The 24,519-nt window shown below is 40.4% G+C and overlaps 1 protein-coding gene across 13 annotated transcripts in view; it reads right to left on the reverse strand.

Annotated features, from left to right (window-relative positions):
- Positions 1–1,762: 1,762 nt before the first annotated feature.
- LOC126294996 (neprilysin-2-like) overlaps positions 1,763–24,519 on the reverse strand; it is a 485,741-nt gene continuing 462,984 nt past the window's right edge. For all 13 annotated transcript variants that reach the window (XM_049987246.1, XM_049987245.1, XM_049987243.1 and 10 more), the window contains 4 exons: positions 17,333–17,451; positions 13,568–13,699; positions 12,032–12,213; positions 1,763–5,131 (listed from right to left, as the gene is read on the reverse strand). In XM_049987246.1, coding sequence (XP_049843203.1) covers positions 4,969–5,131; positions 12,032–12,213; positions 13,568–13,699; positions 17,333–17,451 — 596 coding nt within the window. In that variant the 3' untranslated portion in view covers positions 1,763–4,968. The remainder of the gene's footprint in view (positions 5,132–12,031; positions 12,214–13,567; positions 13,700–17,332; positions 17,452–24,519) is intronic.

Genomic DNA, 24,519 nt, shown 5'->3' on the forward strand with positions numbered 1-24,519 from the left:
TCAACTGTGTTTTTTAAAATAGGAACCCCCATTTTTATTACATATTCGTGTAGTGCATAAATAAATATGAATGTTTTAGTTGGACCACATTTTTTGCTTTGTTTTAGATGGCACAAACATATGGCTCACAATTTTAGATGAACAGTTGGTAAATTTTCTAAATTAAAATACAGAATGCAGGTATGTTTGAACATTTTATTTCGGTTGTTCCAATGTGATATGTGTACCTTTGTGAACTTATAATTTCTGAGAATGCTTGCTATGATTACCTGTAAATACCACATTAATGCAATAAACGCTCAAAATGATGTCAGTCAACCTCAATGCATTTGGTAATACGTGTAACGACATTCCTCTCAACAGCGAGTAGAACGCCTTCCGTAATGTTCGCGCATGCACTGGATCACGATAGCAAATATCCTTCATCTATCCCCACAGAAAGAAATTCGGGAAAGTCAGATCCAGTGAATGTGCAGGCCACAGTATGGTGCTTCGACGACAAATCCACCTGTCATGAAATACGCTATTCAATACTGCTTCAACCGCATCCGAGCTATGTGCCGGACATCCATCATGTTGCAAGTACATTGCCATTCCGTCATGCAGTGAAACATCTTGTAGTAACATCGGTAGAACACTACGTAGGAAATCAGCATACATTGCACCATTTGGATTGCCACCAATAAAATGAGTGAGAATTAACCTTCCTCCCATAATGCCACACCATACAATAACCCACCAAGGTCGGTGATGTTTGACTTGTCGCAGCCATCGTGGATTTTCTGTTGCCCAATAGTGCATATTATACTGGTTCACGTTACCACTGTTGGTGAATGATGCATCATCGCTGAATCGAATGTGTGCAAAAAATCTGCCACCGTCCCGTAATTTCTCTTGTGCCCAGTGGCAGAACTGTACACGACATTCAAAGTCGTTGCCGTGCAATTCCTGGTGCATAGAGATATGGTACGAGTGCAATTGATGCTGATGTAGCATTCTCAACACCGACGTTTTTGAGATTCCCTATTCTCGCGCAATTTGTCTGCTGTCTGATGTGCGCATTAGCCGCGACAGCAGCTAAAACACCTACTTGGGCATCATCATTTGTTGCAGTTGTGGTTCACATTTCACATGTGGCTGAACACTTTCTGTTTCCTTCAATAACGTAACTTTCTGGGGGATGGTCCAGACACTTGGATGTCGTCGTCCAGGGTACCGAGCAACATATATAGCACAAGCCCGTTGGGAATTTTGATCACAGTAGCCATACATCAACATGATATCGACCTTTTCCAGGGTTGGTGAACAGTTCATTTTAACACGGGTAATGCATCATGAAGCAAATACCGTCCGCACTGGCGGAATGTTACGTGATACCACATAGTATACGTTTGTTACTATTACAGCGCCATCTATCACAAAGCGAAAAAGTGGTCCAACTAAAATATTCATATTTCTTTACGTACTACACGAATATGTAATAAAATAATGCAGTTGATATCCGTTTGACCTGTGGCAGCGCCATCTAGCGGGCCAACCATAGCGCCATCTGGTTTCCCCGTTCAAGGTGGACGAGTTTCGTCCTTTGTAGTTTTTTCGTTTGATGCGTATTTCATGAGATATTTGGCCCGGTCACTATCAATGGATCACCCTGTATATATGAAAATCATGGAATCACTGCTACTGTGCCATTTTTGCAGCATCCAGAGTGGGTCTCAACATTCAGACAGGCAAGGGTGGTAGAGAAAGAAGAAAACAGACATAGCAACAACAACAAAAAGTCATCTTTATTGAAACAAGAATACAAAAGCAGGTATGTATAAAGCACTTACTATGGTCCCATCTCAAGGCAAAACAGAAATAAGAATGAGATAACCTTTACAAGTGATACACTCAAATAAATTAGGCATAATACACGATGTGCTGTGTCACACGTATGATGCGACACATAACAGTGACTTATAAATATGTTTGTCTACGTGCAACTCCGAATTCCTGCCGTGCGTGAAATGTTAGATATGTAAATGAGGCAGACAATACGACCTCTTTCACATCCAGTGCAGTGTGCTACATTTCTGATGGCATCCGTGTTCCCTCCACGTGTGATTCGACATTTCACCACAGACCAGGCACAATTACATATCAATAAATGTTCAGTGATATACAGTGCAGTGTCTGACAGTTCTACATGTTTCACGTACCACGGACAAAAAGCATTTAACATTTATCAGACCACACTTTCAGTACTACATATATGAGATCATTTTTTTACAGACTGTTTTGATATGGTAGTAATTTGTAAATCAGTCACACATTTTTGCTGTTCTTGAAGATGCAAAAGTTATGGTATCTGTGTATAAAATGTATTGGTGACTCTACCACAATTTGACAAGAACACTCGTGCGAACATTAAATTAGGAGTAATAATGTGCAGAAAACTGAAAGGCGTGCAGGTAGTTAACAATTACGTCATATTTGAGAGCAGGAATACAGTCAAATGCGCAATGTCCGCTAGTAGTGAAGGAATTAATGACTTCATTTCATCTCTGCCAGTCTAAGGATCATTATGAAAAGGCATAATCATTTTTTTAATTCCGTTAGTGGAGGTTCACTGGTCACTACTGCTGCAGTAAATTGTATGAACTATTGTAAGAGTTTTATGGATGCACAGAAGATACCGTTACACTGAACAGTACAATACTTGTGATATAGTCGAGATAAGGCACTTGGTCAAAACCCTGAAACCATCAGATTTAGTTATAAGCAATAAACTTCAAGAGCCTATCATTGAAATATTTATTAGTAATACTGAGAAGTGATATTGAATGGGGTAAACAGATGAAATCAGCAATAGGAATGGCAAATGGAAGACTTTGACTTGCTGTGAGGATTCTAGAAAAGTGTAGTGTGTCGGTAAAAGAAATCACGTACTATAGTGTTGCCAATTCTAGAGTACTGCTCCAGTGTTTAGGTACTAGTTGTGTAAGCACGAGACCACACGTCAAGATAAATCAGGAGACGTGCTCATAGAGAAACGCAGTAGGCCAGTAAAATCCATTGAAAAGTGCTGCATCAATACCTGAGGCCCTTAACTTTGAGCCTATTGTACTACCAAAAATTCTGTCGAGCCAGGTTTGGGACCTGGTATCAGAGGAAATCTGTGTGAAGGGTCTGCTGTGTCCATTGTTTATCTCGTGTAGGCTCAATAAGGATTAGTTAAGATAATAGAGCGTATACTAAACTGTACCACCAGGCTATATTCTATTACTCCGTATGTAAAGGCCACAGGATGGGAAATGGCTGGTTTTGGTATCAGCTGCCATTAGGGATACAATTCACAGCAACATCTAGAGGATACACAAAGTTTCAGAAATTAATAGTAACAAAATGATGTTTATTATTTGCAGCCAAGAAATAACTGATGTGCTGACTCAAGTTCTGTCAGTCTGTGAGTAAAGCCACTTTTAAGTAGAAACTTGAGTTCTTAGAAATTTTCATGATTTCTTCATTGTGCTTTTCTGACAGTGAACACACACAGTGTATTTTGTCTCTGTTCCAGTAGATTATGTAGGACTGGGAAAATTTTGGATGGATGCATCTGTTACAGTACTATCATTCCACATTTCTTTAGCTTATGGAGTTTCTGATTTACAGTGAGAGCAGTTAAGTGGTCTAGAACACAATCAGTCTCCCTACAAGTGGTACCCTTTAACAAGGACTAATAGTAAACCCACTTTCAGTTAACAAACACTCTTATCTGTTGTTTTCTATGATCACTGGGCACTTGTTCCAAATGTTGCTACCATAACAACAAAATAAATATCCATAGCACCATTAAAAATTAAAAAGTTAAGTTTTCTTCATCCGTGGTTCATTCTTAAAAACTGCAGCACCTTTTTCAGCATTTCCTCAACGATCACACTAATTACATCAGAATAAGACTACCTCAGTGTAGACAATTCTCTTCATTACTTAGTGTATTGGACTACTTTAATTACAGTAACCTTGTAGCCTTTATTGTAAATTACCAAGAATTAGTTTGCAATTTGCAGACTCCACAGCCCATAATGCTTCTCCAACAACAACTTATTAAACTGTTCTGCTTATTGGGTATAACAATTCCTGAATTGATCCCATGTCATTCATTCCTCTGTTGACTGTTGCAGGGAGGCTATTGCCTAGTTTGCTTTCTCAGCTTTTTGCTGAACAGAGCGAGCATCAAATCGAGCAGTGTGCTCTTTATGTTTATCTGAAGAATCATTCCTCGTCTCTACTTCATTAACCGAAAATATCTGATTAGCTCTTTTCTCACCTCCAAAACGCAGTAGGACTATCTTCTCACCAACAAGACAATGAATATTCTTGGTCGTAGACCATTCTGTCATTACACTGGTTTAAATGACTATAATGATCACTTCACTACCTTTTGTTCAATAAATTGTGTCTTTTTCTCTCAAAATTTAGTCACATAGGTGCCTTTTTTCTGTGCAATATTACTCCACCAAAATGAATACGCAATATTTGTAAAAAAGGAAGTATTATCTAAAATTATTGATTAAACATTTAGAGTAAAGATAAGTGCTTCTGCATACATATTTATTTGTCCACCATAAAGAGGAGGAGGTTTTTAGGATATAAATACGTGCTCGCACAACCTCAACGGAGGATGTACTGAAACCGTAGCAACCGGACCGTCTCCTTCCGACGTCCTGCGGTTATGTCTGCTGGTCTCTTCCGAGGCCGCAGCCTGGCGGTACACACGGTAAATGTCGCACGTAAACAGAACTCCATAGTCGGAGGGTCGGCCAGCCACTGACTGCACTCAGATTCCCTTTTCTTCTGGAGAACCACTAGCACCGAGTCAGAAGGTCCGTGGAGTGTGAAGAAGTCGCACGCATGTGGCGAGTGTCGGCTGCCCGGAGCAGCCGGCGACGGGCGTTCGGCCGTGTAGCGTCCCCGTCGTATTCCTTACCACACCTGACACTTCTGCACTGGGTTCATGCGGGAGCCGAGCGGGCAGGCGAAGTCCTCGGCAAACTCGGGCCGGTTGCTGAGCGGGCCCAGCACGCGGAAGCGACCCGGTGAGTGGACCCCGGTGGTAATCCGCTGCCGCATCGCCTCGGTGCGGTACCTGCGAACGGAATCGAGTGGAGACTGTCACTCCTTTCCTTTGCTGTTTTTGTTTACTTCCTTCTTTGCTGTTTTTGTTTACTTCCTTCATGTGGGGGCTAAAAAGTACCACTCTTTGTCTCAGAGTAATAACAAATTAAATTACAGCAGCAAAAATTTCTTAAATGTGTTTTAGCAATTCATGAAATAAAAGGAATTTAATTATAGAACTTATTACAAACATATTTACAGAAATAATTTTGATACTGCTGAACTATCAGTTTAATATCTCATGGTTGCAAATTGCTAACATGAATTCTTTACAGATAAATGGTAAAACTGATAGAAACTGATGCCTGAGAAGATCAGTTTGGATTCTGGAGAAATGTAGGAACACGCGATGCAATACTGACCCTGTGAGTTACCTTCAAAGGTAGGTTATGAAAGGAAAATCTACATTTATAGCATTTGTTAACTTAGGAGAAAACTTTTGACAAAGTTGACTGGAATATGTTCTTTCAAATTCTAAAGGTGGCAGGGATAAAATAATGGGAGCAGAGGACTATTTACAACCTGTACAGAAACCAGATGACAGTTACAAGAGTTAACAGGTGTGGAAGGGAAGCAGTGATTGTAAACAGAGTGAGACAGGGTTGTAGCCTATCCCCGAAGTTATTCAATATGTACATTACACTAGCTGCAAAGGAAACCAAAGAAAAATTTAGAACAGGAATTAAAGTTCAGGGAGAGGAAATAATAATGTTGAGGTCTGCCGATGACACTGTAATTTTGTCATATTTATTTTTATTTAATCATATGGCTAGGACCCCCCCCCCCCCCCCCCCCCCCCCCATCGGGCAGACCATTTGCCGGGTGCCGGTCTTTCAATTTGATGCCACTTTGGTGACCTGCAGTCGATGAAGATGATAGGATGATGATGAGGACAGCACAACACCCAGTCCCTGGGTGGAGAAAATTCCCCGACCCAGCAGGGAATCGAACCCGGGCCCAGAGGATTGACAATCCGTGACGCTGACCATTCAGCTACTGGGGGTGGATATTTTGTCATAGAAAGCAAAGAACTTGGATGAGCAGTTAAATGGAATGGACAGTGTCTTGAAAGAATGGTGTAAGATGAACACTAACAAAAGCAAAACAAGGATAACGGAATATAGTGGAATTAAATTAGATGATGCTGAGGGAATTAGATTAGGAAACAAGACACTTAAGGGGTAGATGAGTTTTGCTAGTTGGGCAGCAAAATAACTGATGGCCAAAATAGAGAGAATACAAAAAGTAGACTGGCAATGGCAACAAAAGCATTTCTTAAGGAGGGAAATTTGCTAACACTGAGTGCAGATTTAAGTGACAGGAAATCTTTTCTCAAAGTATTTGTGTGAAGTGTAGCCATGTACAAAAGTGAAACAGCTTAGACAAGAAGAGAATAGAAGCTTATGAAATGTGGTGCTACAGAAGAATGCTGGCGATCAACTGGCTAGGCCACATAACTAACTAGGAGGTATTAAACACAATTGGAGACATTTGTGGGAAAAACTGAGTAGAAGAATGGATTGGTTGACACAACACATTCAGAGACATCAACACTGCCCTCCAGTACTAAATTGGTGATCCCTCGATGCCTCAGAATGTTTTCTACCAATCGATCCCTTCTTCTAGGCAAGCTGTGCCACAAATTTCTCTTCTCCCCAATCCTATTCAATACCTCTTTATTAGTTATGTGATCTACCCATCTAATCTTCAGCATTCTTCTGCGGCACCACATTTCGAATGCTTCTATTCTCTTCTTGTCTAAACTATTTATCGTCCATGTTTCACTTCCATACATGGCTATACTCCATACAAATACTTTCAGAAACGACTTCCTGACACTTAAATCAATACTCTATGTTAACAAATTTCTCTTCTTCAGAAACGCTTTATTTACCATTGCAAGTCTACATTTTATATCCTCTCTACTTTGACCATCATCAGTTTTGCTCCCCAAATAGCAAAACTCCTTTGCATATATAAATAACACATACACATATCACACGTGCGTGTATTCACAATGCACATGCCTACATACTCACAGTATGAAAATACATACGTCCCTTAAATACACTGTTAATATAAATATATATTCTTACATATACATATACAGGGTGGTTTATCAATAGTGACCAGGCCAAATATCTCACAAAATAAGCATCAAACAGAGAAACTACAAACAACGAAACTCGTATAGCTTGAAGGGAGAAACTAGATGGCTCTAAGGTTGGCCTGCTAGATGGTGCTGCCATAGGTCAAACGGATATCAATTGCATTTTTAAAAATAGGAACGCCCATTTTTTATTACCTATTTGTGTAGTACATAAAGAAATATGGATGTTTTAGTTGGACCTTTTTCTTCGCTTTGTGATAGATGGCACTGTAATAGTCACAAACGTATACGTATGTGGTATCACGTAACATTCCGCCAGTGCAGACAGTATTTGCTGCATGATACATTACCCGTGTTAAAATGGACCGTTTACCAATTGCGGAAAAGGTTGATATCGTGTTGATGTATGGCTATTGTGATCAAAATGCCCAATGGGCGTGTGCTATGTATGCTGCTCGGTATCCTGCACGATATCATCCTTGTGTCCGGACCGTTCACCGGATAGTTACGTTATTTAAGGAAACAGGAAGTGTTCAGCCACACGTGAAATGTCAACCACGACCTGCAACAAATGATGATGCCCAAGTAGGTGTTTTAGCTGCTGTCACGGCTAATCCGCACACCATTAGCAGACAAATTGCGTGAGAATCGGGAATCTCAAAAACGTCGGTTTTCAGAATGCTACATCTACATCAATTCCACCTGTACCATATTTCTATGCACCAGGAATTGCATGGCAATGACTTTGAACATCGTGTTCAGTTCTGCCAATGGGCACAAGAGAAATTACGGGACGGTGACGGATTTTTTGCACGTCTTCTATTTAGCGACAAAGCCTCATTCACCAACAGTGGTAATGTAAACCGGCACAATATGCACTATTGGGCAACTGCGACAAGTGGAACATCAGTGACCTTGGCAGGTTAATGTACGGTGCGGCATTATGGGAGGAAGGATAATTGGCCCCTGTTTTATCAATAGCAATAAATGGTGCAATGTAAGCTGATTTCCTACGTAATGTTCTGCCGAAGTTACTACAAGATGTTTCACTGCATGACAGAATGGCGATGTACTTCCACCATGATGGATGTCCGGCACATAGCTCACGTGCAGTTGAAGTGGTATTGAATAGCATATTTCATGACAGGTAGATTGGTCGTCAAAGCACCATACCGTGGCCCGCACCTTTACCGGATCTGACGTCCCCGGATTTCTTTCTGTGGGGAAAGTTGAAGGACATTTGCTATCGTTATCCACCAACAACGCCTGACAAAATGTGGCAGTGCATTGTCAATGCTTGCACGAGCATTATGGTAGGCGAACTACTCACTGTTGAGAGGAATGTCATTACACGTGTTGCCAAATGCATTGAGGTTGAGAGACATCATTTTGAGCATTTATTGCATTAATGTGGTATTCACAGGTAATCACGCTGTAACAGCATGCATTCTCAGAAATGATAAATTCACGAAGCTACAAGTATCACATCGGAACAACCGAAATAAGATGTTTAAATGTACCTATGTTCTGTAATTTAATTTAAAAAACCTACCTCTTACCAACTGTTCGTCTAAAATTGTGAGCCATATGTTTGTGACTATTACAGCGCCATCTATTACAAAGCGAAAAAAGTTGTCCAACTAAAACATTCCTATTTCTTTAGGTACTACACTAATATGTAATAAAAAATGGGGCTTCCTGTTTAAAAAAGAAATGCAGTTGATATCCATTTGATCTATGGCAGCACCATCTAGCGGGCCAACCATAGTTCCATGTGGTTTCCCCTTCAAGCTAGACAAGTTCCATTCTTTGTGGTTTTTTCGTTTGACACTTATTTCATGAGATATTTGGCCTAGTCACGGACAATGGACCACCCTGTATACTGCTAATATATATAAACTCCATCCAAACAAGCATGCATACACGCTGCACAAACACACATACATATACAAACAGAAATACACACAACAAAAACATACTGTGCCAACACATACACACACTATGGAAATTAGGTCAGACACTGTACAAAGACAGACACACCACAGAAACACACATACATACTGCACAAACATACACACCTCACAAACATGAACATGTTGTTTCTGGTTCACAGTACGAGGATTGGTCTGATGCAGTTCTCTACACTAATCTAATGCATGCAATCCTCTTTACCTCTGAGTAATTACTACACCTGTATATCGTAGTCAGGCCTTGGTTTCCCTCTACAATTTTTGCCACCCACGCTGCTATAATATTTTCTATATCTACACAAATCTACGATCTGCAAACGATTGCGAAGTGTGTGATTTAGGATATTTTCCATTGCACAACAAATTATGATTTGTTCCAAGTGGAATTCACCTACGGAATATGGGACTGCTTATGTGCCCGTATATGTGGTCTAATTAGTCTACTATTGGTTCCACAGTCCATAAGAGCAATACATAAGGGGTTGTAATATATTCCTAGCTAGTTTTTGATTGATTACCATTGGTACTTACAGGTACCTCAGAGTACTATGTTTCTTTCTTTTTTTTCTTCTCCTTATTATGCAGCTTATTTTAAGCAAAACATCACTACAGACAGTTGCATCATCTGCAAACAGTCTGAGGTTACTACTAATATTACCTGGTAGGTCATTAATACAGGGTGAGTCAATAACTATTGCCACCAAGAATAACTGTGAAAGTATGAGCTAAAAGGGACAATGGGAGCCATAATATGACATTGTTGCTCGGTGGGGTCACTTCAGAGATATGAAGGTCAACTTTTTTTTTCTCCCTAAGGGGATGCTACAGTTTGGTACTTATTTTCTGATAGCAGCTATTGAGACAAATCCAGTGATGTGTTACAGTAAGGTCTTTGAAGGTCAACGAAGGTCAAAAAGGTGGCACAAATGTCCATTTACAGAGGGTGTTCGAAGTGATGACCATTGGTATCAATGCAGTGCTGCAAGCTTCTGACCACGGATTGAGTGGTATTGCTTATCACTTCGGCACTTTACGAAGCACGTGCTCTGACAATTCTCTCTCGCATATCTTCATGTGTGTTTGGAATGTCTTTATAAACAATGTCTTTTACGGACCCCCACAAGAAAAAACCCAGAGGCGTCAAGTCTGGCAAATGAGCTGGCCACGACACATCTCCTCCACATCCGATCCAATGGGTTCGGCATTGTCTCTGCAACTCATTTCTAGCCATCAGTGAAAAATGTGCCGGACACCCATCGTGTTGATACCACATTCTGTTCCTTGTTCCTAAAGGTATTTCCTTCAGTAACAGACCTAATGTTTCTTGCAGTAATGTGGTGTACTTCTTACCATTAAGATGTCCTTCTGTGAAATAGGGGCCTATAATTCTGTTCTCCAGAATGCCACACCATACCTTCACTGACCACGGTTTTTTGTGTGCAACTTGCCACAGCCAACATGGATTTTCAGTTGCCCAATAATGCATGTTATGCAAATTAACATTTCCATGATTCGTGAATGTAGCCTCATCAGTAAACATAATCAAATTTATAAATGAGTCATCCGTCTGAATCTGAAGTTGAGCCCATCGGCAGAATTCAATGTGGTGCATACAATCCGTACCAGTTAATTCTTGGTGGAGACTGATAAGGTAAGGACGATATTCATGGCAATGCAGAACACGAACAACACTACTCTGTCTCATGCCAGATTCCGTTGTGATTTGACGCGAACTAACACAAGGATCTCGAACCACAGTGGCGAGAGTACCAATGTCCGTTTCCTCGTTAGTAACTTTCCTTTGTCGGATACATTTCTGATGTGTTAAAGATCCAGTTGTTCTCAATTTATCATACACATATTTAAATGTACGACGTGTAGGGTGAGTACACTGAGGATATCTTTCAGCGTATAAGTCTTTAGCTATCACTGAATTTCGTTGGCATTCTCCGTAAATGAGAAGCATATCAACATGTTCTTCGAAGGAATACATCATTCACATTCACTTGATTCGATGATACTAGTCTTACCATTCCTAGTAGTGTTGTACCGTCAAATGGTGTATTCGGTGAATATTTACTATTTGCAAGATATACGAGAGAGAATTATCAGAGCATGTGCTTCGGTAAGTGCCGAAGTGATAAGGAATACCACTTATTCCACGATACGTAGTTTGCAGCACTGCACTGGTACCAATGGTCATCACTCCGGACATCTTCTGTAAATGGACATCCACGCTGCCTTTGTCACCTTCGTTGACCTTCAAAGACTTTTCTGTTACACATTATTGGATTTGTCTCGATAGCTGCTATCAGAAAATAAGTACCAAACCATAGCATCCCATGTGTTAAAAAAAAAAAAGTACCTTCATTTCTCTGACGCGACCCCACCTAGCAACAAAACACCAATGTCATATTGTGGCCCCCATAGTTCCATGCAACATTTGTCCCACAAACTTTAAAGCTACTATCATACTTTCAGAGTTATTCTAAGTGGCAATAGTTAGTGACTCACCTTGTATACTACACGACAGCAATCACCACAACACACTTCCGTGGGACAGACCTAAAGTTACTGTACTGCTGGCAATGACTCTCCACTCGACGGTGTTGTTGTGTCTTTTGTACCGAGAAACGTTCTGTGCAAGGTAACGTGCTGTGACCTTCATACCTAGTGAAGCTGCATCGACCATTTGTAGTAAGTAGTAATCACACATTTTCTTGCCACAAAGTGCTGATGCAGCCTTAGAAACACAAACAGTGGGTGTGAGGTGGGGGGTCCCAAAACTCACTTGGAGCACCAAGTCTGTGCGGCGGACACCCAGAACATCTGTCGCGGAGACAATCCGGACAGTGCGGGCAGCCTCGGCTCGGATTTGCCGGTGCGACGCTCCAGGGCGAGGTACGCGCGGTACGCCTCCTTGATGCCGCCGTTGTCTGCGATGTTCTCCCCTTGCGTGTTGATCCCGTTAAGCTGCAACGTGACACCGTCAATTGTATTAATTTGTCCATGTTTTTTTTTTACTTTTATTCATATCCTCCTGCTGATCACCCATGGATTTGGCAAGGTCTACAAGGTGAAAATGGAGGTGTGTGCATATTCTGCTGTTTCTATGAATATATACATTGAAGAACAGATTGGTACTGTTGTTACCCCCTACAGTGTTACAAAATATAGAGTGATCTTACCACAAAGGACGCATGGAGTGAAGTGCATCAGATGAGATGGATCTTTATCAGAATACTGATATTAGTGGAATGAAGCAGTTAAATATTGGCATATGAGGTGTTTCCCCTTTGGAACGGCAATTAGTCAGGTGGGAGCAAATGAGTGTGCCAGATGAGATGGATCATCACAAGCATTGTGATTACACAAACAGGATAGTTGATTATGCAAGACGAAATAAACGTTCATTGAACAATTGATTAATAAAATGACACAGATAAATGTGCTGTGTGAAAGCCACATTCACTGAAATTATTGCACAAATGGAGCTATCAAATAGGACACAAAGACATGAATTTTCACCACAATGGTGATTTGTCACATGGGACAAACAAATGTGCCACATAAGGTACATGTTAATGGCAATTAGTAACATTTGGCAGTCGAATGTGTCAGTTGAAATGCACATCCATCAAAATAATTTAGTCAAATTAGACAAACAAATATGGAAGATGAGATGCATCCTTGCCAGAATGGTGATTAGTCAAACGTGAGCTGCCAAAAGTGCCAGATAAGATGCATCCTCATCAGAATGATCAGTGAAATGTGATAGTAAAAGTCCTGAATGAGTGGTAGAAAATGTCCTGAGTGAGGTTCATCTCTTCATTGGAATTGTGATTAATGAAATAGGGCAGTCTATTGTGCCATGTGAAATTGGTCTTGGTTGAAATGGTTAGTCAAATTGGACACTCAAATGTGGCAGATGAAATGGATCCTCAATAGAATGATGAGTAGTCAGATATTGCAGCTGAATATGTGAGATGCATCACATGCTGTAAATCAAATGTAGAGATGAGATGCATTTTCATCAGAATGGTGATTAATCAAATGGGCAAGTCGTCTGTGCCAGGGAGATCCATTTTCATTGGAATGATTAGTCAAATGGGGCAACCAAATGCAACTTCACCAGAACTGTTAGCAGCCAAATGGGGCAGTCAAATGTGCAAGGTGATATGATTGTTCGCCAAAACTGTGATTAATATATGGAGGAAAAACAAGACTCACAAAATTTATTTCCAAACTGGGAGTTAATATGATTGAATATGGTGCATAATATGTTTGGAAAAGGAGGCGATTGACCAAAAAAAGCAAGTGTACTCACGTGCATGCCTGTCTGATCGTCAGTGTAGTTCCCGTACTGTGAGATAATGCACTCTGCCTTCTTCAGGTACTCGTCACGGGTGACTGGGTCCCACCAGTCCACGAGGTTGCCATCCTTGTCAAACTGACGGCCCTGCAGTTTTTTGATTAAGCTTAAGGTCTGTTGCCACAATTACATAAATAATGCTTACAAGATTATAATACTTTCCACACATACAGTTCCGTAAATAGTTGTACACCTACAGGTATGTTGTCACAGAACTGTAATAAACTGTTGAGGATGTGACAGTTTTTATTATAGACTGTTAGCCACCTACATTTATATTCCACCAGCCATTATGTGGTGTGTCACAGAGATACTTTGTTTATGAATGTTGCACACCCCCCCCCCCCCCCCCCCCCACTCACTCTTTTCTGTCCCAGTCAGGAATCATAAGCGGGACGAATGATGATTGCCAAGTACCTGTGTGAGCTCAAATCATTCTACTTTAATAATTTATTTCTGCTTCTGAAATCCATTCAAAAAATTCTGGAACTATATCCTCAAAATTCTTCTACACTTACCTTTTACTCATTGTTCATGGTCTCCTTCGAAATACTTTCCTCTACAATTGATACAATGCTCTCAATTCCTTTTCCTCTTCTGGAAGCACTCTGTGTACGCCTCTTGGTGGATCACCTGGAGCGCCATCTGTAAATTTTCTTTTATCTGGTCTATCATTGTAGCTTTTCATTCTTTCACTAGGGCTTTCAACTTTGGAAATAAAAAAAGTGTCTGCAGGGGCCAGGTCTGCAGAGTACAGAGAATGAAGCAACACAGTGATTTCTTTTGTGTGTAATAGTCACACACCAACAGGGGTGAATGTGTGAGTGTGTTATCACGATGCAAGAACCACGAATTGTCTCGCCACATTTCAGCCCGTTTCCATCTCACATTTTCTCGCAGGTGTCACAACACGTCTCGATAGTACCACTGATTAACAGTTTATCCTGTGGCACAATTCATGGTGAACTACTCCTTCAAAGTCTCAGAGTACCTTCCCTGGCCCATTTTGAAGACTGAACATCGGTCTCAACATCATAACTGTAGACCTACATCTCAGCTTTATCGTCTCGACTCCTGAGCTGTGGGGTGGACTTGGCAGCAACACAAAGCATTCCAAGATGCTGTGTCAGGATTTCATGACTTGATCCAACTGAAGTGTTACATTCTTCTGCAACCACTCTGACAGTCTGTCTTCAATATGCACAATTTCATTGATGTTCTTGACAAGAAGGTATTGGCAGACATCGAAGGGTGTCACAAATGAGGGTCACCTTTAACTTCTGTCCGGCCATTTTTAAACCATGTGAACCATTTGTAATGCTGAGAACGGCTGAAGCACTCATCACTGTAGGCTTCTTGCATCATTTGGTTTTCTTGAGTTTCACAAAAAATTTACTGCAGACACATTGCTCCTCTAAATCTGCCATCTTGAAATTCGCTAACTGTGCAATACAACACAGCGTTCTACCCACTACAGCACTGAACAACAACAAATAAACATACAGCAATGAAATTTCTGGGAGCTACACATTAAACACAGGTGAATGCCGTGAATTGTGGAACACCCAGAAATTCACCTTTACTATCCTTAAAAATTAAGCTTTATTATTTACATCCATTAAGCCCCTCAACTATCAAAAATTTGTATACAAAAACTGATGTGAAAATCTAATGTGACAATCATCTCTGGAGATGCAACTAGTAACACAATACTTTCCCTGACAGTAAAATTAACTGACAAGTGCAGTAAAACCTACTGTATTTCTGAAAGTCAAATAATTATGCTACTAAATAAACTAGAACTACAGCAGCACCTCGCTCACTACTCCTACAATAGTAAATACAAAACAGGTAAAAATGTGGCGGCCAATCAGCATCCGTATTTACACTCCCTCCCCCCCCCCCCCCCCTCTCTCTCTCTCTCAGGGAGGTGAGTCAAGTGCATCATCTGTCTGTGCACTGTGTGAACTTTGCTCTGTACGTTACCACACAGTTCCCTTATCATACACTACTGGCCATTGAAATTGCTACACCAGGAAGAAATGGAGATGATAAACAGGTATTCATTGGACAAATATATTATACTAGAACTGATGACATTTTCACCCAATTTGGGTGCATAGATCCGAGAAATCAGTAACCAGAACAACCACCTCTTGCTGTAATAACTGCCTTGATACGCCTGGTCATTGAGTCAAACAGAGCTCGGATGGCGTGTACAGGTACAGCTGCCCATGCAGCTTCCTCACGATACCACAGTTCATCGAGAGTAGTGACTGGCGTATTGTGACGAGCCAGTTGCTCGGCCACCATTGACTAGACGTTTCCAATTGGTGAGAGATCTGGAGAATGTACTGGTCAGGGCAGCAGTCAAACATTTTCTGTATCCAGAAAGGCCCGTACATGACCTGCAATGTGTGGTCATGCATTATCCTGCTGAAATGTAGGGTTTTGCAGGGATCAAATGAAAGGTAGAGCCACGGGTCGTAACACATCTGAAGTGTAACGTCCACTGTTCAAAGTGCCGTCAATGTGAACAAGAGGTGACCAAGGCGTTTAACCAATGGCACCCCATACCATCACACCGGGTGAGACGCCAGTATGGCGATGACGAATACACGCTTCCAATGTCGCCAAACATGGATGCGGCCATCGTGATGCTGTAAACAGAACCTTGATTCATCTGAAAAAATGACGTTTTGCCATTAGTGCACCAAGGTTCATCATAGAGTACACCACTGCAGGCGCTTCTGTCAGTGATGCAGCGTCAATGGTAACTGCAGCCGTGATCACCGACCTGATAGTCCCTGCTGCTGAAAACGTCGTCAAACTGTTTGTGCAGATGGTTGTTGGTTGTTGTCTTGCAAACGTCCCCATCTGTTGACTCAGGGATCGAGACGTGGCTGCACGATCTGTTACAGCCATGTGGATAAGATGTCGGTCATCTCGACTGTTAGTGATGCGAGGCCATTGGGATCCAGCACAGCGTTCCGTATTACTATCCTGAACCCACTGATTCCATATTCTGCTAACAGTCATTGGATCTCGACCAACGCGAGCCGCAATCTTGCGATACGATAAACCACAATCGCGTTAAGCTACAATTCGACCTTTATCAAAGTCGGAAACGTGATGGTACACATTTCTACTCCTTACACGAGGCATCACAACAACGTTTTAATAAGCAACGCCGGTCAACTTTCCGCCGTTCCAATGATCTCTGATAGATGACAGATAAGAATGGAGCTATATTTGTAGCACAGTCAACACAAAATCTTACAGTGATATCATCTGGGCCAGATGCATTTCTGGCATCGAAGGATCTTAACTAGATTCCATTATCCTTGTGTTATTTTAAATGGTCATCTCTTTTCAAAATACTTTGTATTCCGTTCAACTACTCTTCCAAGTAGTTTGACATCTCTAATACAATTACAATGTCATAAGCAAATTTTATAATTTTCATCCCCCCCCCCCCTCCCCCACGCAGAACTTTACTTCCCTTTCCTCTTTTCACACCCTTAGATATGAATAATTGCAATCAGCTCCCTGTGCAATTTGTAGATAACCTCTTGCTCCTTGGATTTTACCCCTGCTTCCCTCAGAATTTCAAACAGTGTGTTCCGATCCAACACTGTCAAAAGCTTTCTCTAAATCTGTAAATGATCTAAATGTAGGTTCGGTTTTGTCAATCTTTTTTGTAAGATTAGAAATACGTACCTGGTCGTCGAAGCCGTGTGTGATCTCGTGTCCGATGACGAAGCCGATGGCGCCGTAGTTCATGTACTTGGGCCGCTCGGCGCTGAAGAAAGCACCTTGGAGGATGCCCGCTGGGAACTCTGTGGAATTTGTACACGCTTCCGTCATTACACGTACCGCTGTTCTGGGCTGAGCCCCCTCTGCCAGTAACTGGTAGCTATTCACTGAGATGTGACTACCGAGACCAAGTCTCTTATTAAAATAACCAAAGTAAAAGATACAAGAAGAACAATCGACATAAAATGAGGTGACACAGTGGGATATTCTAACAGTAAGTAAATAAAGTTCAGGTAAAGACACCCAAACCAGTGAATCTGGCATCACAGACACTTTGAGCCAGCAGATGAGTGCATTACTGGAACTAGGGAAGGTTAACCGAAAGACACTGAACTTTCCAGATACCACAATGATGGACAGATTTGTCATTATCATAATCATCATTTGACATCTGTGCTGGATATCTACATCTACATCCATATTCCGCAAGCCACATGACGGTGTGTGGCAGAGGGTACCCTGAGTACCTCTATCGGTTCTCCCTTCTATTCCAGTCTCATATTGCTCGTGGAAAGAAAGACTGTCGGTATGCCTCTGTGTGGGCTCTAATCTCTCTGATTTTATCCTCATGGTCTCTTCGCGAGATATACGTAGCAGGTAGCAATATACTGCTTTACTTTTTAGTGAAGGTATTTCCCTATCATCTCCATAACGCTTTTGCGATTACTAAATGATCCTGTAATGAAGCGTGCTGCTCTCCATTGGATATTCTCTATCTCTTCTATCAACCCTATCTGGTACGGATCCCACACTGCTGAGCAGTATTCAAGCAGTGGGCGAACAAGCCTACTGTAACCTACTTCCTTTGTTTTTGGATTGCACTTCCTTAGGATTCTTCCAATGAATCTCAGTCTGGCATCTGCTTTACCGACGATCAACTTTATATGATCATTCCATTTTAAATCACTCCTAATGCGTACTCCCAGATAATTTATGGAATTAACTGCTTCCAGTTGCTGACCTGCTATATTGTAGCTAAATTATAAGGGACCTTTCTTTCTATGTATTTGCAGCACATTACACTTGTCTACATTGAGATAAAGTCGTCTTCCCCAGGTTCCAGTCTCCAGCTATATGCATCCACTTTGCAAGTTTCATAAGTGCACACTGCAGTTACGTGCGTAAGTTGCGCTTGCTTGAGTGTCTGTGTGTGTGTACCTGTGTGTATGCGTGTCTACTGCTGACAAACACTTTAATGGCCGAAAGCTATGATTGTGTGAATCTTTTCATCGTGCCTATCGCGACTCAGCATCTCCGCTCATATTGTTCTGGAATTAAACATGTATTTTCACCAACATATCAAGGGTAAATTCAAGTCACCACCAACTATAATCATATGAGTCGGGTACCTGTTTGAAATCAAACTCAAGTTTTCTTTGAACCTTTTATCAACTGTATCATCTGAAATGGGAGGTCAGCAAAAGGATCCAATTATTATTTTATTTGAGTTGCCAACAATGACCTCTGCCAATGCTAACTCACAGGAACTATCTACTTCAATTTCACGACAAGATAAAGTACTTCTAACAGCAACAAACATGTCACCGCAAAGCATGTTTACCCTATCCTTTCAGAACACCACTGTTGACTTATTTTTCCAGACACAGAAGAATACTTGTTCTGATTCATTTGATAGAGGTGTCCAAAGAAGCTTAATCTTCACTTTGCCATTTTTCTCTATAATTTTATAGATCTCCTGGATACTTCTCATTTTCCATCCATCTGTAGTTTGTATTGCATCCATTACTTTTGTAATAATTTGGCTTTCAAGTACCTCTGTCCTGCCCAGCTTATAGTTCATGATTGAACACTCATATGTATATGAACAATCCAGTTTTACCACTGCGCTACAGTGTTTTAGTTTTGCTTTTCTAGATATGCACTTCTTGTTGTAGCTATCATCTGCCCATATGCTCTTTCCATTTTACTAGCTCTAACAGTAACTGCAATTTTTTTGTGTCCATTCTATTGTATAGATTCTCCAAGATATTTAAATTTACTAATCCTCTATATTTTAGCTGTTGGTTTTTCTTGTATTTTGCTGCATTTTTTGTGTTTTATGAATATTGTTTTTTTTTCTGTTGAAATTTTGAGACCAATTCTATTCACTATTTATCCAGAAAATTAGTACGAGTAACTGCTCTCAGTTACATTTCATGAAAGTATTACAAAACAGTCTGCAAAATCCACACAGTTTATCTTGGCTCCATTTGTTCTGCTTCCCAGAAATATTAGTTGTGACATTTTTCGTGTCTGTGCATTGGCTTAATTGTTAATTCGACAATTTTCTTTCTGATGATGTGTTCATTCAACATTATTATTGTGTTCATTCAACATTATTATAATTGATTTTTGCATCTATTTTTGAACTTGGACCAATAAACGTGTGTGTGTGTGTGTGTGTGTGTGTGTGTGTGTGTGTGTGTGTGTGTGTGTGTGTGCTCGCATGCGCACATGAGAGCGTGCGCTTGCATGTGAGTGAGTGACTCCCTACACAGAGCTGGGGGAAGACAGGAAAAATGAACGACCTGATGATAGATAAAGATGGACATGTGATGTCACAACACATGCTAGAGTGGAGGGACACATATAGCTGCAGACTGGATTGTGTGGGGAAGTCTGCTGGAGTGTGCAATGGATGTCAAGTGGCTTGCTGACTATGATAAAGGAATAATCGCAGTTTGGAATGTGAGCTGAAAAGTACTGGTAAATGGCTACAATAATTTAAAAAAAATGTTTAAATGCCTGAAATTGTTTAATTCATCTTGAGTCAATCTATAAAAAGCTCAGTTGTGCAATATTGATCATAAATGTCATCCTCATGCTGCGCAGTAATTATTACAGCGGGCTACATCCAGTCCCTGTTATGGGGCACACTTATGGTAACTGGACATTCTCCATAGGGGGAGATTCCCAGAGATGCTATATTTGCCTGATTTTGTTTTATTCTTACTATTCTTCTTCTTCTTCTTCTTCTTATTATTATTATTGCTACACACAAATCGTGATTTTTTTTTCCCTTTTGCTTGTCTACTGACTAAGGCTATCCGTTACTTGCATTCCCAACAAAATAAATATCAATAGAAATTCCCCATTCTCCCAGTATCAAACTTCCTACCTTAATAGAAGTTATATTTTTTTGCACTGTACACTTTAGCAAATGTTCACAATAATCTCAGCAGTCTATGGTTCATTTATGTTTCATATAAAACATTGGATGATGAAACTATTGCTTCTCGCACTAGATCTCAACTGAACTGTTCCATATAGTCTGGAGACTAATCTTGAGAGAAATTTTTCAGAAAATGAATGGATACTATCAGATTTAACAAATACAAAAGTTGAACTGATCATTTCTGTCACATATCATTTGCAGCATTAATCAATAAGAAATAATAAAGAATAAATTTAAGAGTCACTGGTTACTTAAGCACAAAACCGAAATTATGTTTTTTGATGTAAATATTAAACTAAATGTGAAGTACAATGTTTTTTAATATCTACTTATATTGTGACCCAAAAGCATGTTCAGTTACTGTCCTATAATATTACTTAACGAATAAGTAATCACATTTTGCAATTCTAATGTAAAGCAACTACTCTGCATGCACGAAAAGCTCAACAAACAGAACATACATGCATCTAAATCTACTAATAGACTAATTCAGGCAAGCAACATAATGCAGTAAACAAATGTAAGCTCTTTGGAAATAAACAAAACAAAAACATGGAAAATAATTCTCAAAATTTAGTTTACCAAATGCTGCTTCTTTCACCTTGACCAGATTCAATGTTTCCTGATTATTATATGTAAACATAAGAGTCACCAGCAATAACATGAGAGAGATTTTTTTCTATTGAATAGTATTAGACCTCCAAGAGGTGGATCTTCAGTGCTTTGTCAAACTCCTAAATATCTCAACAGAATAAAAAAATTGAAATTTTTCTGCACATAGATATGCCATTAAGCAACATATGTATCAAATATGTGAAGGTTTGACTGCATGCTTTATATGAAGGCTATTACTCAAAGTTCGTGTAACATCTGTATTCTATGTATGAATGTACATTTTTACCAATAGTAGTTTGTCTATGCATTCAAAAAGTATCTTTGCAAAGCTTTCTGATTGTTATTGTTGTTGTTGTTATTATTGTATACTAAAGAATAGATGATGATTTGATTTTGGTGTATAAATGTACTTAATGAGTTATTTTTCACTTTTCAAGTCTTGGCGAACCTTTTAGTTTATCTTAGCCTGAGCATATGAGCAAATACACATTTACATGGTACTTTTAAGTGTTTTCAGCATGTTCCTGTTAAAATGGCTCATCTCTGTTCAGACTTCACGCTTCATGCACTTGTACAACCTAAAACTATTACTGTCGGTCTATTTATTTACACGTAACTGACAGAAAAGCACTTCACTCTGACAACCTGAGACATTTTCATTATGTCACCTGTTTTATTTATGGATATGTTGCCAATTTGTCAACAGACATCTAGAGGGTGGTGAGAAATTGTCTGTAAAGCTTGTAAGGCTATTATAGAGTAGGCTGTACTGAGGAATAATTGCTACAAAAAAATTTAATACAGGGTATTTATAAATGAATATTGGGGTTTTAACACTTTTTAAATTATTATATTAAACTTACAGTTATAAATGATATGCCAAATGAAAGAGCAACTCAAACAGTTTTACTAAATCTACATCTACATGACTACTCTGCAATTCACATTTAAGTGCTTGGCAGAGGGTTCATCGAACCACAATCATACTATCTCTCTACTATTCCACTCCCGAACAGCGAGCGGGAAAAACGAACACCTAAACCTTTCTGTTCGAGCTCTGATTTCTCTTATTTTATTTTGATGATCATTCCTACCTATGTAGGTTGGGCTCAACAAAATATTTTCCCATTCGGAAGAGAAAGTTGGTGACTGAAATTTCGTAAAAAGGTCTCGCCGCGATGAAAAACGTCTATGCTGTAATGACTTCCATCCCAACTCGTGTATCATATCTGCCACACTCTCTCCCCTATAACGCGATAATACAAAACGAGCTGCCCTTTTTTGCACCCTTTCGATGTCCTCCGTCAATCCCACCTGGTAAGGATCCCACACTGCACAGCAATATTCTAACAGAGGACGAACGAGTGTAGTGTAAGCTGTCTCTTTAGTGGACTTGTTGCATCTTCTAAGTGTCCTGCCAATGAAACGCAACCTTTGGCTCGCCTTCCCGACAATATTATCTATGTGGTCCTTCCAACTGAAGTTGTTCGTAATTTTAACACCCAGGTACTTAGTTGAATTGACAGCCTCGAGAATTGTACTATTTATCGAGTAATCGAATTCCAATGGATTTCTTTTGGAACTCATGTGGATCATCTCACACTTTTCGTTATTTAGCGTCAACTGCCACCTGACACACCATACAGCAATCTTTTCTAAATCGCTTTGCAGCTGATACTGGTCTTCGGATGACCTTACTAGACGGTAAATTACAGCATCATCTGCGAACAGTCTAAGAGAACTGCTCAGATTGTCACCCAGGTCATTTATATAGATCAGGAACAGTAGAGATCCCAGGACACTTCCCTGGGGAACACCTGATATCACTTCAGTTTTACTCAATGATTTGCCGTCTATTACTACGAACTGCGACCTTCCTGACAGGAAATCACGAATCCAGTCGCACAACTGAGACGATACCCCATAGCTCCGCAGCTTGATTAGAAGTCGCTTGTGAGGAACGGTGTCAAAAGCTTTCCAGAAATCTAGAAATACGGAATCAACTTGAGATCCCCTGTCGATAGCGGCCATTACTTCGTGCGAACTTTATAAATGTTCAATGTGAGCAGCATTTGTCACACATCAAGTCTATAGCTGAGTTCATCCCAAATGTTGATAAGTGTGTCTTCAGTGATCATAGCAACAGCTGCTTCAGTCTGGTTTCTTAATTCATGGAGGTTTGCAGTAGCGGTGGTGATGAAGCCCCAAAGGAAAAAATCACATAGCGTTATGTCGGGTGAACGTGGAGGCCATGCAAAGCAAGCCCTGTCATGGTGCCCCTTGTGGCCTATGCAGCACTTGTGTACAGTGAAGTTCAACCAATAACGTACTTTGCTACCCCAGTGCTCAAATTGAACATTTATAAGGTTCTGGGTAAAAAGTTTTTGAGTTACTTTCAATTGACATATCATTTAGAACTGTAAGATTAATGTAATAAAATTTATAAAGCTTTAAAACCCCAATATTCATTTGTGAACCCCATATACATTGCACCATGTCCAAGTTAATTAGTACTGAAGTTAGTCAATCAGGTTGTCGCACATGGAGTTCAAGCAACCCACCAGAGATGGTGTCACCAGACGTGTTCTTGGTTTGGTTTCCTAAACCCAAAGAAGAGAGAGATACAAAAACTGGACACGGGACGGCAGTAAGACCAAACCCGAGCCAAAGGCTGAGCAGTCTCGTGTGCTGTCATCTACGCTAGGAGAACAACCGACACGAATTGTATCCGGCGGGCCAATTGAAACTGTGCCTGCAACAGCCTGATCAGCTAACTGTAGTGCTAATTAAACATATGAAATTCTATTCTTAACAATTATTTCCGACCACAAGCTACCTTGCAACACCCTTACAAGCTTTTCCAACTGTTTTTAACCGTTCTGCATCCAGGGTGATTCAAGAGGCTGTGCACCAGCCGAAGGAGAAGATAGAGAAGTCAGTATACAACAACTTTTAGATAGGAAGAAGGCAGATGAATTTTACAGATTGCTGCTTACTCCAGTACTATTTCAAAAACAAAGAAGAATGATGTCTGTCTGTAGGGAGGAAATGTCATTGGATCTCCCTCAAAAAAAATTTAGTGACTCTGAAAATTGCTAATTATCTTAGATTATTTTTACATTTCATTCCCTTTCTCCCCTTCTGACACTCTATTTATATCCACTGCCAGGTCTGGGTGCTGACGAGTCCCCATTTCTCTCGGTCCTCCCACCACTTTTATTCCTCCCCTTGCTGACAGGTCACACCTCACCTTTCCACAGATATTCTCACTCCACCGTGTTCTTGGGTGCCCTCTAGGTCT

This window comes from Schistocerca gregaria, chromosome 11 (genome assembly GCF_023897955.1).
Source record: "Schistocerca gregaria isolate iqSchGreg1 chromosome 11, iqSchGreg1.2, whole genome shotgun sequence".
In the NCBI taxonomy this organism is placed as follows: Eukaryota; Metazoa; Arthropoda; class Insecta; order Orthoptera; family Acrididae; genus Schistocerca; species Schistocerca gregaria.